This window comes from Euprymna scolopes, chromosome 8 (assembly GCF_053919585.1).
Source record: "Euprymna scolopes isolate OS-2025 chromosome 8, ASM5391958v1, whole genome shotgun sequence".
NCBI lineage: Eukaryota > Metazoa > Mollusca > Cephalopoda > Sepiida > Sepiolidae > Euprymna > Euprymna scolopes.
The window spans coordinates 24,676,030-24,693,627 of NC_136489.1; the positions used below are offsets into that span (position 1 = coordinate 24,676,030).

At 35.2% G+C, this 17,598-nt stretch overlaps 1 protein-coding gene across 2 annotated transcripts in view; it reads left to right on the forward strand.

The window, feature by feature from the left end:
- The first annotated feature begins 2,008 nt into the window (after window positions 1–2,008).
- The window catches only part of LOC145283515 (endoplasmic reticulum-Golgi intermediate compartment protein 1-like), a 346,880-nt gene continuing 331,290 nt past the window's right edge, over window positions 2,009–17,598 (forward strand). The window contains exon 1 of one of the 2 annotated variants that reach the window (XM_080132353.1): window positions 2,009–2,207. In XM_080132353.1, the coding sequence (XP_079988479.1) occupies window positions 2,188–2,207 (20 nt within the window). In that variant the 5' untranslated portion in view covers window positions 2,009–2,187. The remainder of the gene's footprint in view (window positions 2,208–17,598) is intronic. The other variant, XM_080132352.1, reaches the window with a different exon arrangement.

A 17,598-nucleotide genomic window follows, 5' to 3' on the forward strand; every position in this document is an offset into this window, starting at 1 on the left:
ATCTTTTTTAAATTTCTCATCTAACCTTTCTTCCATCCAAGGTAGGGTTGTTGTTATTCGAAATTTCTTTGCTTCTATTTGAGAAAGCAAATTCGAATTAGCCATGATGGTACTGATAACCTAATTAATGAAAAATCAAAATGGCTGTTCCCACGTAGAATAATAAAAAAGGCGCGAACTACAAATTACAATTTTCCGATAAAGTAAAAGTATAGTCATCGAGAAAGAAAAAAAATGAAACTTGGAAACCCAAAACGGCTAAATGAAATCTAATTAAAGGTGCAAGGGAGGTAACTTCGCCAAACCGGGATAATAAATTCGATCACGAGGGACATTAATTTAAAATGAACACGCCATTTAAGCAATAGACAACACTTGAAATCCTAATTAATAAAAGGATTTTTTCATCTTCGGCTATCTGCCACTATGGGCAGGTAACGTTCCCGAAGGAAATAATAGTTTGTCTTTGATAAAGGCTGGGTAGAAATCCCGTTGACAAAGAAAGCATGGGTACTGCTAGCTGGGCATCCACGAGGTGTCCTTCCAGTTAGTCCAAAGGCGGACAAGCAGGTCTAACCGTAGATCTTAACTTCGTCTTGACAAACATCAAATTTTAGCACAAGCATGCAAATATAATTCGCCCTACTTAAGGGCATTGATAATTGCAATGATAATGTTCTGCTCCACGTTTAGGCATTTAAACATCTCAAAGCAACAAAGTATTTTTCGCTGCCTCGATTCGAATGAGAAATCCACGTCTGTCCAACTCTGCGTCTTTTTTGGATTCTGGTCTGAAAAAGAGAATATTGGCACCAAGAACATTCTTTGCAGTTAGTTATAACATGCAATTTGATTGGTTAAAATAATTTCGTGGACGGAGAAACCGCCCAATAAAAAGCTTGCTTATTTCTGCAGACATTCTTACATTATCGCCATAAATGCTAATCTGAATATGCACCCTCCTGCTACTTATTTAAACTTACAGTGAAGGCCGAAGCCATTTTAACATTCTACAACTTTTGTTTTTAACTTATATAACATAACTTCTCTAAAATATTTGAATAATTTGTAAATATTATTTCGGTAAACAAAAAATCCAATGTTAATTTTGATTTTAAAATCTTACGTTTCGTTTTTTTTCCCGACATTATCCCCTCAACTCCCCCAAAAATTAAATGAAAATCGGTTGTCTGCCCTTGATTAAACTTTAGCCGTTATTTTTTACCTCTCATCAACCTGGAGTGGTCATTGTTATACGTCCAAGCACGCGCGTACAACAATGGTCAACACTTATAAAAAAAGAAATTAGATTTACGTTTCTGAACTTTTTTAGATGAGGATTGGTTATTCGTATTATTAGGATTCATTGGATTACTGCTCTCATCCTGAGTGTGATTTTCATAACGTTTCGGTCGATATAACCTCCGACCTTCTTCAGGTGTATCTTGTCGAACTCTGGAACGTTTCTGTTGAACTCGGGAATTTTGACGGAATTTCGAGCGGAACCCTTTATTTACTTCACGAGAGTAGCATGTTCTTGTTCCGTCAGCCATGTACAATTGCGAATTACTTAGGACCTCTATCTAGTCATATCTGATGCAACACGTGCAAACAGCGACCGAAACGTGGTGAAAATCACACTCAAGATGAGAACATTAGTCCGATAAATCTAAAAATAATTAGAGTCCTTAATATCTGGAAAACTACTTGTTTTCGGAAAATTTAAATTTGATATTCGTTTTCACCATACCCGAATACCTATAAAAGTTGTCATTTTAAAGGTGATTGTTAAGGTGAAAAGTCAGTAAAAATTTACAAAAAACCCTACTTGGTCAATTTACGTGATTTTTAGAATATGACGTCTTCAATCATGATGGATACGTATATCATTAAGATTTGTCTATTATCTTTTTTTTTTTTTTTTTTTAATTAAGTCGAATTCTAAATAAGAACCGGTAATTCTTGCTTTTTTTTCCTTTACTATTTTTTTTTTTTCTTTTTTCCTTTAAATATCTTTTCCTGCGTGACGTCAGGGCTGAAGACACATATGCTTAGAACTACAAAAGTAGTAAACCACCTGTTGCAAGGGACTCAAAAAAAAAAAAAAGTACAGAATTGAGTTTGGGAAAAGGACTGTGACGAAGACGAAAAATCAAGGGCCGTCTTGACGTATAATAAATAGAAAAAATGCAGTTTGATATTAGAAGGTATGTACAAATTTCACTTGTTTTATTTTTTAAAACTTTTAATGTATGATATTTTTATACATGAGGTGGGTGGACTGCTTTTTACGATAAAAGAGAGGGAAAAAGAATTGTCTGTTGTAATGATTTACTTGCAGGGCAATATGTGGCACAAGAGACACAAGGCGGAGATAGACTGTCTCTCCTCATCGAGGCGGGGGACACTTTAGCTGGGTACAACAATAGTCAATAACGGACCCGGTAAGTACGTCTGAGACGATTGACGATAAAGCCTTCTCAAAGTAAGGACGTATGGGAGAGTGCACTTCCTAGGAGATCTCATCTTGACATATACACTTCACTTTGGTACTTTTTTTGTGGAATACGGGCGTGCTATTTTATGCATAGAATTTTCAATGTTGGCAGACCTGCATGAGAGTGCCCACCCCCCTAAAAATGCATGTTTTTTCACCTTACTTTTTTTATAAAGATTTTTTCCAACGATTATCATAGATTACTGACTTAATATCATATTAGCAGAAAATATTTTGGCAAAAAATAAATAATAATAATAATAAAATAAATAAACAAATTAATGACTTTTAAGAAGGGGGATCACATCTCGTTATATCGTTTTAATCACGTGACACGTCGGTAAAGAAATGGACATTAAGTCAGGTAGCAATGAAGTAGAACGTTATAACGAGAAAGTGAACCCCCTTCTTACAACTCATAAATTTTTTTTTTCAAAATATTTTTTGCTAATATGATACCTAAGTCGAAAAAAAAAAAAAAAAAAAACTTTAAAAAAATGTAAAACACGCATTATTAGGGGGTGGGAACTCTCGTACAGGTCCGTCAAATTGTTAGGTGAAAGTACAGAATAGTTACAAAACGCCTGCCCCTCTCCACGTTAAGAACGGTTTTCTAAATAATAACGTAATTACTTCAGCATGGTTTGTATTCTGCATAGGTACCCTGACTCTATCAAACTGAATGCCGAGACCCGATCCTCGGCAAGTATGAAAAAGGGTTCCTATACAGTTTAGAACTGTACTATTTTTTAGATAGGATTTTTAAGTTAAATTCAATGTTTACGTCATTTTTTTAAACTTTTTCACATCCCAAACGATGCATATTGCTATTTAAAACGTAAGAAGCTACTACTTGGGATCGTGTTTAACAGGGGACCGTAGGGGGTTGAGCAGCGAAATGTCTGTTCACATTTCATTTAAACTTCTACAGGTTAGTACAACCAGGGAAGCAGGATACAGGGATGGAATTCCAAAGTCTAACAGCTCGAGGGAAGAAACCAATAGAGTAGAAAGCTTTCTAGAGACCACAACAGTGAAGGGGTGGGATTTTGCTGCTTGCCAGGTTAGTCGGTAGTATGCACGTCAAAGGGGCACAAGTGCTATGAATTCATCAGAGCACATTCCATTAACGTATTTGTAAAACAGGCAGAGATGCAACATTATCGCGATGGGGCAGGAGTTGGAGCTTGCTCTACAATATCTTTTGCTTATTAAATTGTCTGGTGATAGTCCAGAACAGTTGAAAATCCCCCCCGTTAAGAATGGCTTTCTAAATAATAACGTTATCATTTCAGAATCGTTCGTAAACTGCACAAGTACTGAAAAAGCTACAGGTTTGAAAATATTTATCTTTATCGCCGTTGAATTTAATAATACATTTTATTGGTTTTGTTTATATTCGAAATTTAAAATTTTAAAATATTATTCTCAACTTTAGCTTGGCATGCTTTTATTTTATCTTAATTTATAACGACTTTGTTGTACTATGCTTCGGAATTTTTGAGATGGCGATTGATAATTTGGGTGCTTCTATATTATAATAACGAAAAAATATTGAATTGCAAGCAAGACAAATGGTACCTATGTAATTGTCATGTTGCAAACAGTAACATATCCAAAAATTACAGAAAACGATAAGGTAGAAAAATAATAATTCTTTAAACAAAATCAAATAAAAAGACAATTTACAAGAATCTTTTTTTGGATCGAAAAATAGGCACAAATTTCCGATTTTTCCGATTACTGAATCCAATTCTGATTAATCGTCCCAAAACTGTAACAACCAAGATGACTAGGCCATTTCTGAAATAGCCTTTTCCTTTGCTGATTACATTATGTTACTAGTTCTGTGCATTTCTAGGAAGTCCACTCTCCTAAGCTTTACCATCTCCTGTTTAGTTTTATTGCTAATCGCTTGAGGTGTCCCTATTGGAAAATAAGAATGGGGCTGTCCAACCATTTTTTTTTTTTGCATGCCAAAGTGCTCCTCTTCTAGCACTTCAATCTCACTTTCTGACCCTTGTATCACATCCTCCACCGTAAACCGTATCATAAGTTTGTAGTCTCCAACTCTGGGAACAAAGTGCATCATTTGTTCTGCACTTGGTCTTTTCTGGCTTTGGTCACTGAAGGAGAAGTCTTTCTGGACCGAGGTAATTTTTATTATTTTTGCTCCACTTCGGAGTTACCCTGGGTGTTCCCCACATTAAATACCAACATTGTGTTGAACTCTGCACTTGTTGAGAGGCAAGTCAATAGGAACGCTGTTGCATTTGTATCCAACCCTCTTGTTAGGATCGAGGTGTAATATCTATTCTGTTTGGTTCTCAAGGAGCAATTTTCCCAGACATTACCGCCTTCAAAGAATGAGGAATGGGTTTATCTTCTGTTTGAGACCCCTTCACGATGAAATATCAACGGGTCCAAATTGGTAGTTTTTTATAGGTAATTTTGGTTCTTGGAAAGAATTCACTCCATATCAATTTTTTAAAAAACATCTGTATGATGTATGTAGCCATGATGAAAGTAAAATATCATATTAAAAAAATCGTGTAAATTGATCAAGTAATTTTATTTTTAAATAAGAAAATCAAATTTTATGAGAACCTGAGGAGTGACTGTCTTGTCTGCCAGTTTGAAAACAATTTGAAGAAACAAATGGAGATAACAGTAATTCAAACTTACAAGATTTTTATGGTAATGCCTATGAATTCATACTAATCGCTTAAAACATGGCTTAGATTTACTTGTGGCAGCTGCGTAACTCTCATTTCCTTATTTTGTTCTTTAGTCAACACATTCCAGGAACGATGTTTTCGACAAAGAGGGAAGAATTGCTGTTTTCTGGATCAGAATCTATTCCATCTAATACTTATGGTTAGCAAGTTTTTAACCTTGAAGTATTATTTTTTAGCTCCTTACATCAAGCGGCCGTATGTATTGTCTGGAGCGATTTTCATAAAAAATGATTTTCTTTATAAAAATAAAACTACTTGATCAATTTAAGTATTTTTTTTTTTTTTTTTTTTTTTTTAGAAATATGCTATTTTCGTCTTCGCCTTTATTTTTGTAGAGGTTGATTATGACTGCATCTTGACGTATTTCTCTTTCCTCCCAACATTTGAGCAGAATCATATGAAGTTGAACTAAACGATGTGCTTTAATGCTTTTGATTACTTCCCCTGGTATACAATCTTTTCCTGAAACCTTCCCGGAAGAAAGCTTGTGTATCACTTTTGAGACATCCTCTAAGGACTATCCCCCATCCTCCAAAACGATATACAAGATTAACTCTTAAACTAATGAACCGTTGGGCATAAAGAATTAAAATGTGAGCCATATTTGATTTAATTTAGTTTTATGTAAAGTGAATGGAAGTTCTTAGTTAACATTCAAATATCATTGCTAAAAATTAATAAATATTTCAAATTTTAGTTTTTTTTTGAGTATTTTGAAGGCTTTTAAGTTCAACGTAATAGAGGTGCAATATCGGATTTGAAAATTTAAGTATAATGCAATGTATCTATATTTACGTCCAATGATACAACAATTTTTTTTGTGATACAATTTCAAAAATCGCGTGACTCCAAAAAATTATAAAAAGAAAAACCAAAAAATTAAAATACAAACTTTAAAATAGGAAAAAAAGTGTGTATGTGTACAGCAGGCTAGGCCTCACCCCCCCTCTTTCTCTCTCGCTCTCTCTCTGTTTTCTCCTCCTAGCTACGTTCGTTAGCCGCTCATCCCTGTCTCCATAGTAAATTGGTTACAATTTTATTCTTTCTCTTTTTTATTCATCCTTTCTGTTACATTAAGACTTAAATATTAAGCATTTAGAAAATTTATTCAACGTTTTAAATTGAGTATAATCTTGCTTCTTTTTAGTTACTATATTGTGTGTGTGCGTGTGTGTGCGTGTGTGTGTGTGTGTGTGTGTGTGTGTGGTAACCTTGTTTTTCTCCCTCCCTACTCCTTTGCATGCATCTCGTACGCTAGCACTGGCCTAGGCAATAAGCACTAAGCTATTTTTTAAAATTTTTTATCAACAATCATTATAATATATCAATTTCCTTATCATTACTGTTGTAGTTATCTTTCTTTAATGATTGTTGAGTGTAATTTGAGCTCATTTTTTTTGTAAGTGTCTTACCCTTGGAACGGATTAATTCTGTTTCTTTTAATTACAACGGGAATAATTATTTTGAGATAACATTTTTTTAGGATACGACGGCAATCAGAGAACAAATTAAATTTGTATCGCAAGGTATTGCTGTATTTTAGATTAGAATTGAAAATGATGATACAACACCAAGAAAAATTCTTGTGATTAACGTTTCTTAAGATCTGTTCTGTTTGAGAAATTAATTTTACCCGTCCCGGGAGAGGTATTCTACTAGTTCAATATATAATTTCTATCATTCTTAATATGAAGACCATGAGGCTTTAGTGAACACAAGAAAAAAAATCAAGATTATCCTCAATAACCTCATAGCCAAACAACATAATATTAATAAGGGTGTGCTCCAGGAGTCTATCCTTAATTCTTTATTGTTACTTATATTCATAAATGCCTTCCAACAATAGTCTAGAGATTAACATTAACAGACGTCCTGTGTGTTCGAATCCAGTTTGTTCCACAAAAATCAATTTCACAGAGAATGTAGGTAACTTTCTTGTTGTCCCTCCCGTAAGTACCTAATGTCTTTTCTAGGAATAATTTTGGCTAGAAAAATATCGGGGAAACCAATGCTAACAATAGAATCTTTAGATCCATATAAAATGATGCTGATAACTAAATTTTTTTATTTAAAAAAAAAATTCTTTATTTGTTTAGTTGCTTATTTTAAAATAAGAAAACATTTCAAAATGCTTATAAGATAAAAATCCTAAATTTCTAATGAAAATATTTTTGGACAAGTACACATGTTCTTTAATACATATGTTGTTTTTTCTTTGTTGTTGTATGCCATTCACCCTAGGTGGGATGAACCGGTTTCCTCCAAAGGAAAAAGTGTCAAGGGAATATTAAATTTACAGACGGTCCTCAGCTGCCTGAAATGTTTGGTGCATTTTTGCACAGCACGCCAGTATCTTCTGACAGCTTGATCTGGTAGCACTAGATGCCCTAGCAGGTATTACCACCCTGGGCCAAAGTGAACATGGGACATGGGAACTAAGGAGCAACTCTTCATGTGGCAGCAGCAGTATGCAGCAGCGGTACAATTGCCAACGTGACATCACAGAGAGGAAAAAGAAAGATTATAAAAAAAGTGACCCCAGGAGGACAGAAATAGACGTGTTACATACATGGCCTGAGAGCTATGGCCGAAAAGAGACAGAGTACCATGTGGTCGAAACATTGGAGTATGCAAAGACTTTTGAACAAGAGAACACAATATTCTGGAAGTACCTGTAAATAAACGTCTGTTGTTTCCATTGAAAAAAAGTAGGTTGAATTTTTTCCTTGTCTTTGTTTCCTTGCGACTGTCTGCATACAAGCGTTGACATATAATGACTACAAACGTTCGATGACTGTAAGTTAATCTATTTATTATTCATATATAAAGAAATTTTTTCACTATTAATTATTCCTTGGAAGTGGCCATATTTCAATAAAAACATCGCTTTTCAGATTTTCTTATATGTTGATCTAAATTTTCATGTTTAAAACCCAAAATTAACAGGAGTCAAAAATTCAATGTACATTTCTCTAGGGGGAAATGGCTTCCCTCGGTCAACATGCAATTTCACCGATTTTGTTTATGGGCATTTTCAGACCGATATGCTATTAGATATGTCGCACACACATGCACACAAACGTATCTTAAGTATGCACCAGTTATTTGCCCTTGTCTCAACTTTATCGACAGGTAGCATTTTCTACTTACAGTTCCACTCTCTATCTATCTACTTCCGTTTTCTAACTACTTTTTTTTTTTTTTACACAGTGATCACCACTTATCAAGGCCCGGAAGCCACTCAGGGATAAGGGTTATTGCAAGTACATTACGTTAGTGTGGAGATTTGATGAAGTTTTTACTTAAGGGGGCGGTTCATTAGGAATTTGTTAACGTTGGACTTGAAGACATCCAAGTTATAGTCAAGTAGGAAGCAGGCAGACGGAAAAGAGTTCCACAGGCGTGCAGTTCTAAGAAAGAAGCTTTGTTCATGGAATCCACGTTTTGATTTAGGCACAGATAAAGAGTGGGGAAATTTTTCACAGTGGATTCAGCTAGACGGGTGTTTTTCGTAAAAGATTGGCGAGGGGGGGCCAGAGATTGGAGTTCAGACGAGCATCTGTCTCTCTCTCATGTACAGGGATGCAATTTTCCGTTTGCCTCGGCAGGAAATACTTACATTTTAACATAAAACGTATGCACTTTCGTTTATAAGGTAAGACGATGCAACATGTACTTCTGTAAATGTTGTAATTCCTTTTCATTGGGAGTCATACGAACACATGTATCTAGCGTACACAAGATCGGTAAGGATATCTCTCTTCTCAACATGCTTCCATAAATCTACCAACAGCCAACGCTACATTGATAACTACACTCGTTACGTGTTACAAGTTCTGATTTACTACTCCAGCAAGACAAAGCTTTATTTTGTCTGAGAGAGACTCGGATAGGAGGAAGGTGTAGATATAACGACACAGAATAATAGGACAATTATTTTGCGAATAAGTTCTTTCTTTTTTTTGGTCCCCCAACAAAAGGCAGGTGGACCTGTAAATTCACCCTTGTCCGTTTGTCTGTTCGCACTTTTCTCAATAACTACGCATTGGAATTTTTTGAAATTTTGCACAAACATTAAACATGATATGAGTAAAAAGTAACAGAATGGATTTTCCAGGAAAACTCCGGTTGCCCCCACCTCCTAAGGATGCCTTTCGGTTAAAACTGGCTAAAATTGACACTTTTGTGCTTATTAAAAAAAAATTGATGCCTTGGATTTTTATAAAACTTTCTGAAAAACTAACTGATTTCTATATAATTTTGTTTGTCTATACTTTGCGATGACTCTTGGGTGTGCCACAGGGGCTCTTTTAGGGCTAATAAAAGCACTCCATTTTTGGGACTGTTTTACCATATTTGTCTAAAATTTTATGTGCATGTCTATTTAACAGTTTTGCATGGTGCTGAACTCAAATTAAATATGTTAAGGCCTTGAGGACTTTTGGGGCTAAATGGGAGGCGGCGGATAAATGATAAACTTAGTCATTTCTTTTTTTGCATGGTGCAGAACTCAAATTGACGTATGTTAAGGCCCAAAACTGCACCGTTTGTTCATTTTCACTAGAATTTGATGTCCTCTGGGGACTTTGGGGGCTAAATGGGGGGGGGGCAAATGCTGAACACTTTTTTATGCCCCGTTCACTGTACACTCATGGGGGACCATGCTAGCTTCACTTTTTTTACTTGGGAGTCACCACTTATCAAGGCCCGAAGGCCACTCGAGGATAAAGGTTAATGAATGTAAGGTGATAGTGTAATAATCGTTAATGGTGTAGATTGGGTTGAAATTGATTATGTATTTTGATGACTTAACAAAAATTTGTTTACATTGGATTTGAAGGCTAACATGTTGTATTCAACCGGGAAGCAGGAAAACAGAACAGTGCTCCACAGGAGGGCTAGAATTCTGTAAAATTGACACCCATCAACCATTATCCTCGAGTGGCCTCTGAACTTTGATAAGTGGTGAAACCCCCTTCCTAGAAACAAAATTAACTATTCAGAAACAGCATTTGATTAGTTAACTTAAATGCTATTTGGGTATGAATCACAAAATCAGACAAGATAACTTTTTATATAGATAGATAGAAATATATATGTAGAGTGAGAGACACGCGCTCAAATAGAGCATTTGATTAACGTTCTTTGAGATCAATATATAGCTGAAAAATCAATTAAAATTGTTTTTCTTTTCTTTTTCTTTAATTATAAATGAAAACATGTGTGACCTTTTTTTTGCCTTTAATTTGTTTTTAAAACTAACAAAAAAATATATATTTATATCAGATACAATTTGCTCTGGTAAAACAATAAAAAAATAAGAGAATTTCTGGGAAAAGAATGTTTTTTCTTTGTAATTGATAAAAATTCTCACCTTTTTTTTTCTCTGATATTTTTTATGACCTTTTCTGCTCACATTAGATTATGTGCATTTAATTATATTTCTACCATTCATTGACTTGGACTGAACTAACTTTCTGGCCAGGCTAGTTTGGTGGGTGAAATCATTTCCTGTCTCCTATGACAGTCAGGTTTCACACTAGCCATCATGACCTACATTTCAGATACATAAACTTATATATATATATATATATATATATATATATATATATATATATATATATATATATATATATATATAGCAATTAAGTTACACAAAATGTTTTGCATTTTCATCCTCGCTAATTAGCTTGACATGTCCTTACAGTGATGAAATGCAAAAAAAGTCTGTGTAGCTTAATTGCCATATGTAACTTAATCTCTCTCTATATATATATATGTATAGTCTGATGGGTCCTTACTAGGATAAAACACGGAAAATTCTCTGTAACTTAATTTATATATATATATATATATATATATATATATATATATATATATATATATATATATATATATATATTAGCTGTATTAGCTGTCTATATCCGGCATTGCCAGGCCAATACACATTGCCAGCCAAAGAGTTTAGTCACATACTATTTAAGATAGATCAAATATCTTAACTCTTGATCCTGTTACGCTTTTCCTGAAAGTGGACCACATGTGTGACGAGCATGCACAGAAGTGCTAAAATATTGTATGCTGATGTTTAAGTCGAGCCCTACCTACAGTGAAAATAAGTTCATAAAAGAGCTACAAAAAAGCCGATAACAGTCATTAGGCGAGTAACTCCAATGTGTCATGTTTAGTCATTGCATTCGGGATCATGTCAAATCATCAGAGGTGTTCAGATTCGAATGGATGGAGTTATTTAGGATAGTGTCATGGTTGAACTGTTGGAGGTGTTCGGATTCAAATCAATAGAATTGTTCAAGATCATGTTGAACTGTCAGATGTGTTTGGGTTCGAATCAACAATGTTGTTCAGGATCGTATTGTATCGAATCGTCAGAGGAGTTTGAGTTCGAATCGATGGTGTCATTCAGGATTGTGTTATGTCAAATGAATGGAGGTGTTCAGGAACATGTCAGGTCGCATGGACAAAATTGTTTGGGACCATGTTGCCATGTGTGATATATTTTTTTTGTTGTTCTCTCTTCACTTGTGAAGCAACAAGCTATTTCGGTACTCTGCTGTACCTGATGCTAATAGACTGTGGCCCTAGCCGTTTTGCTATTTGCAAGCAGTTGCACCAATAAGATTCTGCCAGCATCATTAAGCAATTGGAGATTGTTTTTTGTGGAAGGTGGTTGCCAATTCACCGATAATGGCACAAGGTTTTGCAGATATTTGTTGAGTATACATGGATGTGGGGTGTGCACATTTGATTTCAGTGCACCCACGTATCCTCAGAAAACGGAATAATCGAGAGGTCTTTTCGCACAATAAAGTGCATTGCAGCAAAAACAAGGTGCACAATCTCGAAGGCAGTGTACTGGCACAACGTTGCACCTGAAGACGACGATATTTCCACAACTGCACCTGCGAATGTAGTATACACCTATAGGATCCGTGTCAAAGCTATTGATGAAGTGGTGGTGCTCGACAATGCAGTTGCTTATTTGTATAAAGAGGGAGATGCTGTTTGGGAGAAGCATCCACGGGGAAGATGTATGACGCAGTTCAGCACAGTGATGAAAATCAATAACAATATCCGGTCTCAGTTGATGGAACATAAAGGATGTGCGGCCAGCGTGTCGACATGATTGCTTAATCCGTGATGAAATCATCTTCTCAGATGACAAAGCTTCACTCATTTAAGAAAGCTCCTCAGAAGATGATGCACCCAAGGATCCAGAGCAGGCAGAGTTCAATGATGCGACAGACAAAAGTGCCACTGAAGAAACTCCTGAGCCTGTATAAAGAAATTTAATTAATTTGGATTATTTGGACTATTCTTATCATCTTGTGTGCTATTCTCACAACGTCTCGGTCGATGTAACCCTCGGCCTTCTTTAGGAGTATCATGTTTGACAAGATACACCTAAAGAGGTCAGAGATTACAGCATTCGAAACGTTGTGCGAATAAAATGCAAGATGAGAACAGTAGTCCAAATAATCCTAACATGTACCATTAAGATGAAGTACCAGGAAAAAGCATTGTCATTTATGTGATCTCTAGGCATGTAACGAGCACAAAAGCACCCAAAAATTGTATGCCAATGTCTAAGTTGGGTTTACCTACAGTGAAATGAATTTGTCCAAAGACTATAAAAAGCTGATAACAGTCATTCAGTCAGTAACTCCCAAGGTTGCTCTGGTAATGTGTTGATTTTGGGATCATGTCAAATCATTGGAGGTGTTTGGGTTCAAATCATAGGTGTTGTTTGGGATCGTGTCATATCGAATGAATAGTGAGACAGTCAGAGGTGCTGGTGTCAAGCTCCAAAGAAATATCACGTGCTATCAATATCAGCGGTAAGAGCACATTGCCTGATTTTGTGCAGGAAACGAGGAGGTGTTCAGGTTCGACTCAACTGTGTTGTTCAGGATCATGTCATGTCAAATCAACGGAGATGTTAGGCTCGAATTGACAGAGTTGTTTCGGATCGTGTCATGTCGAATCAACGGAGGTGTTGGGCTCGAATTGACAGAGTTGTCCAGGATCGTGTCAAGTTGGACGAAAATTGTTTGGGACTATGCTGTTGTGTGTGATATTTTTGTTGTTGTTATGTCTTCCCTCGTGAAGCATAAAAAACACCCATCTTTATGTATGAAAATTAAATGGGTAAATTACTCTGATCGATTAAAGGGAGAACTAACCCTCATATCTTAAATAGATAAAGCTTACTTCCGTTTTTAAATGCAACTGATGTCAACTAGTAATCTATATCTATCTATATATATATATATAAAAGTGAACGTGTGTGTGTGTCTGTGTGTGTGTGTCTGTGTACATTTCCCTACGTATAACTCTGTCAATTTTTAGTCTACAAACTTGAAATTTGATATACAGGGTACTGAAATTTGGGAAAATCGATGTGATCGGTTTTTGGACAGAAATTTAGCGATTAAGAGGGCAAAGTTCAACGATTTGACCTTTGAGAACTCCACCAAACTCCTCCGATAATTTTTGGTCTACGCACTTGAAATTTTAGATATAGGTTCCTTGGACATGGATCTTACTTAATAATTTGATTTGAGCCCAAAACAATAAATTTTAAGAGGTCATAATAGGGGTCAAAGTTTTAAAAAATTGACCTCTGCGGTCTCTTCCAAATTACTTAGACAATTTCTGGTCTAAATATTTGAAATTTTACATAAAGGGTATTCAGAGATAGGGCAAGCTTTTTCATTAGTTTGGGTCGAAAAGTTTTAGTTACCAATATATAAATGTATGTATGTATGTATGTATGTTTGCATGTCTGCCTTAAACTTTCAATAGAGGCGACGGATTTTACCAAGATCAGTATCGTTTTAAAGTTCGACCTTTCATACGACAAATATCGAAAAATTGGCTAAACACATTAATATCTTTCCCTCCAACTAGGCACTTTTCTACAGGGAGGGGGTCACTTTTTTCGCCGATACTTTTGAAAGTTATCTTCTCCTTTAGATTGTCTAGCCTTAATTCGTATCAGCATAAACGTTAGGTTTTACCCCATTCTTTTCCTCCTTTCGAGGTTCGAGCCTGCCTTCCTACTACCACTTTTTTTATTTTTGCTCAACATACACATCAAAACACCGGCAACGCCGGGCTGAAATGCTAAATAAGTCAATTTTAAATAATATTTCTAAACAGAACAATTAAAGGTATTCTATTACTAATAACCATTAACAACATAAAGCTAATTAGTGAAATAGATTTTCTTTGATGTGTAACACGTAAATGGGGTAACATTTTAGTTTTTAAGAAGTCATGCTTGAAATGAAAGTGTTTAAATTTTGTTTTTAATGTTAAAATTAATTTGTGAAACATTGTACTTTATATATAAAAATCAAATTTGCTTACAGTGTAGTATCTGTTCTGATGCTACACTTAAGTTAATTTGTTATTAGTCAATGTAGGTGAAACCCTTCTATACTGAAGCGATTTTTATTTTTGCCTACTCCCAATGTGTGCCCATTTTTGGGGAGCTGATTTTCCCCCCATTATAAACAACCTTGTGTGACATTTTGGGGAAGCAAATAAATAGCAATTGTGAACAAATAAACAGACAGAAATACAACTTTATTATATATACATATATATATATATATATATATATATATATATATATATAGTTATTTATGAAATATATATAGGGATTAAGCTACGCTGAATATCCGCGTTTCATCCACTCTAGGATTCTTCGGGCTTATACTGAATTTTGTGGTTGTCTGTCTTTTTTTATTTTTTATTTTTTTTTTATTATAAAAAGGACAGACAACCACAAAATTCGCGCATAAGCCTGAAGAATCCTAGAGTGGATGAAACGCGGAATATTCAGTATAGTTTAATCGCCATATATATTTTATAACTAACTAACTAGCTCTACCTACGTATTGAGCACTTTTGAATAAATACTTAAAGTTTACGCATAAATTTATACTTTTGTATATTAATTTTATGTGAGTAAATGAAGTAGTTATATATATATATATATATATATATATATATATCTGTACTATTATATAAAATAACTTTGTGTGTGTGTGTGTGTGTGTGTGTGTGTGAGTTCCTTCCTCATGAGTTCTGAAACGGCTGAGCCTATCTTTTGCAAATTTCACACAAACCTAGTTCATCACCTTACAGATGCTTAACATCTGACCGACCAACAATATGGATTTAGGCAAGCCTGTTCCACATCAGACATCAAAACAGTAATCTCTGAACATATATACCATTCACCGGACAAAGCAGGGGAGAGTAGAGCAGTAGGTCTAGATATATCTAAGACTTTTGACAGGGTATGGCATGAAGGTCTTCTCAGGAAAATTAGATCATATGGTATCACTAGAAGAATACTTAACATAATTAAATCCTTCTTAGATAAGAGAAAAATCCAGGTTGTCCTCGACGGTCGTACATCTAAACAATATGATATAAATGCGGGAGTGCCTCAGGGGTTTATCCTTGGATCTCTATTATTCCTAATATTCATAAATGACTTCCCTGACAAAATTGTCTGTGAGATGAGTATATATGCTGATGACACCACACTCTATAACAGACATGACAGGAAAACAAATGAACACATATCTAAAGAAATGGCAGAAACACTAGAGGATGACCTCCGATCTGTAGTGGAATGGGGACAAAAATGGATGGTCACATTCAATGCTGCCAAGACTAAACTTGTTTCCTTCAATAATTACAAGAAACCTTCTATACCACCAATAGCAATGGCTAAAGACTCTTTATCTGAAAGTATATCTTTTAAACTCCTCAGCCTAACGTTCACAGGAAACATGAGTTGGAACAATTACATTGAGAGTACTGCCAAGATCGCTGTGAAGAAGGTAGTTTCTCTCTACTGTGCTAGAAAGCTTCTAACACCCAAAAGTATCTTGTACCTCTACAAGGCTACCATTCGCCCATGTATGGAGTATTGCTGTCATATTTGGGCTGGTGCATCTGTTACTAGTCTCTCGCTCCTAGACAAGATTCAAAAGAGAGTCATCTAAGCTTTAGCCTCTGTCCCATCGACGAAATGTTGCATCCCTCTGCCTGTTCTACAAGTACTTTAACGGTGAATGCTCTGACGAACTGCAAGTACTTGTACCCCCTCGACGTAAATACCCCTGACAAACCCGACAAACAGCTAAATCCCAACCAGTCACAGTAGAGATCCCTAAATGTAAAAGAGCATTCTACTCCAGTAGTTTCTTCCCAAGAACCGCTAGACTTTGGAATTCCCTTCTGAGTCCCTGCTTCCAACTGTACTGACATGCAGAAGTTCAAGTAAAACGTGAACCGACACCTTGCTGCCCAACTCCCTACATAGTACCCCTGTAGCTTATGTCTCTGATAGTAACCCCCTACATCAAAGTGGCAACGTTTCTTGTTTGGGGTGAAAATGTAATTACAAAAAAAAAACAAAAATTAATATGTCTGGCAGTGCTTGCAGATGTTTTGTACAAAATTCATTCGATAAATATTGAAAATGTGCAAGCAAAGAAATAATTTGCAGGGATTTTAAATGTTAGCTCTTTTTTATCATAAATTGAACTCATTAATAAGAAAAAAAATGAAAATAAAATAGCGAGGTACATAGTGAGCATTGAAAATTGAAAAAATCTGATCTTAAAAATTTTCTCTTTTACAGATAAAAAAGTATAATTTTTATAGGGGAATATTTTACGTTACACCAACCAAGGGAGATAATAAAATCTCAGCAAATTGTTTCTTCTTAAAAAAACAAATTTATTATGATCTGGAGATATAGCTTAGTGATAGAGCGATCGACTACGGATCAAATGATCCCCTGTTCAAGCCCGGGTGTACCTCACTATTTTATTTTCATTTTTTCTTATTAATGAGTTCAATTTATGATAAAAGGGAGCTTCCATTTAAAATCACCGCAAATCATTTCTTCGTTGGCACATTTTAAAACTAAAGATTAATCAGAAGTGACTTTTCCAGGGAATTCATAGTCAAGCCTAAATATCAGCTGATGTGATATTGTAAACAAACATAAACACAATCAGATGAAGGACGTTATCATCATTATTATTTTTTTTTTTTTGTGAATTAGTCCACCGGGCAAATTTTTCCTTGTAATATATAATAATCAATAGAGGATTGATTCTATAATACAAATGAAATCTGTATAAATTAAAATATCATGTTAAAGCGTATTGTATGATCAGGCAATTTGGACTGCCAGCTAGTGAAGAAATAATAACAGAATACTCAACTTAGATTTCATAATGCAGTAGTGGGGTATACCGCCAGGGAGCAGGTAGCAGGAAGGGAATTCCAAAATTTAGCTGTTCGAAGGAA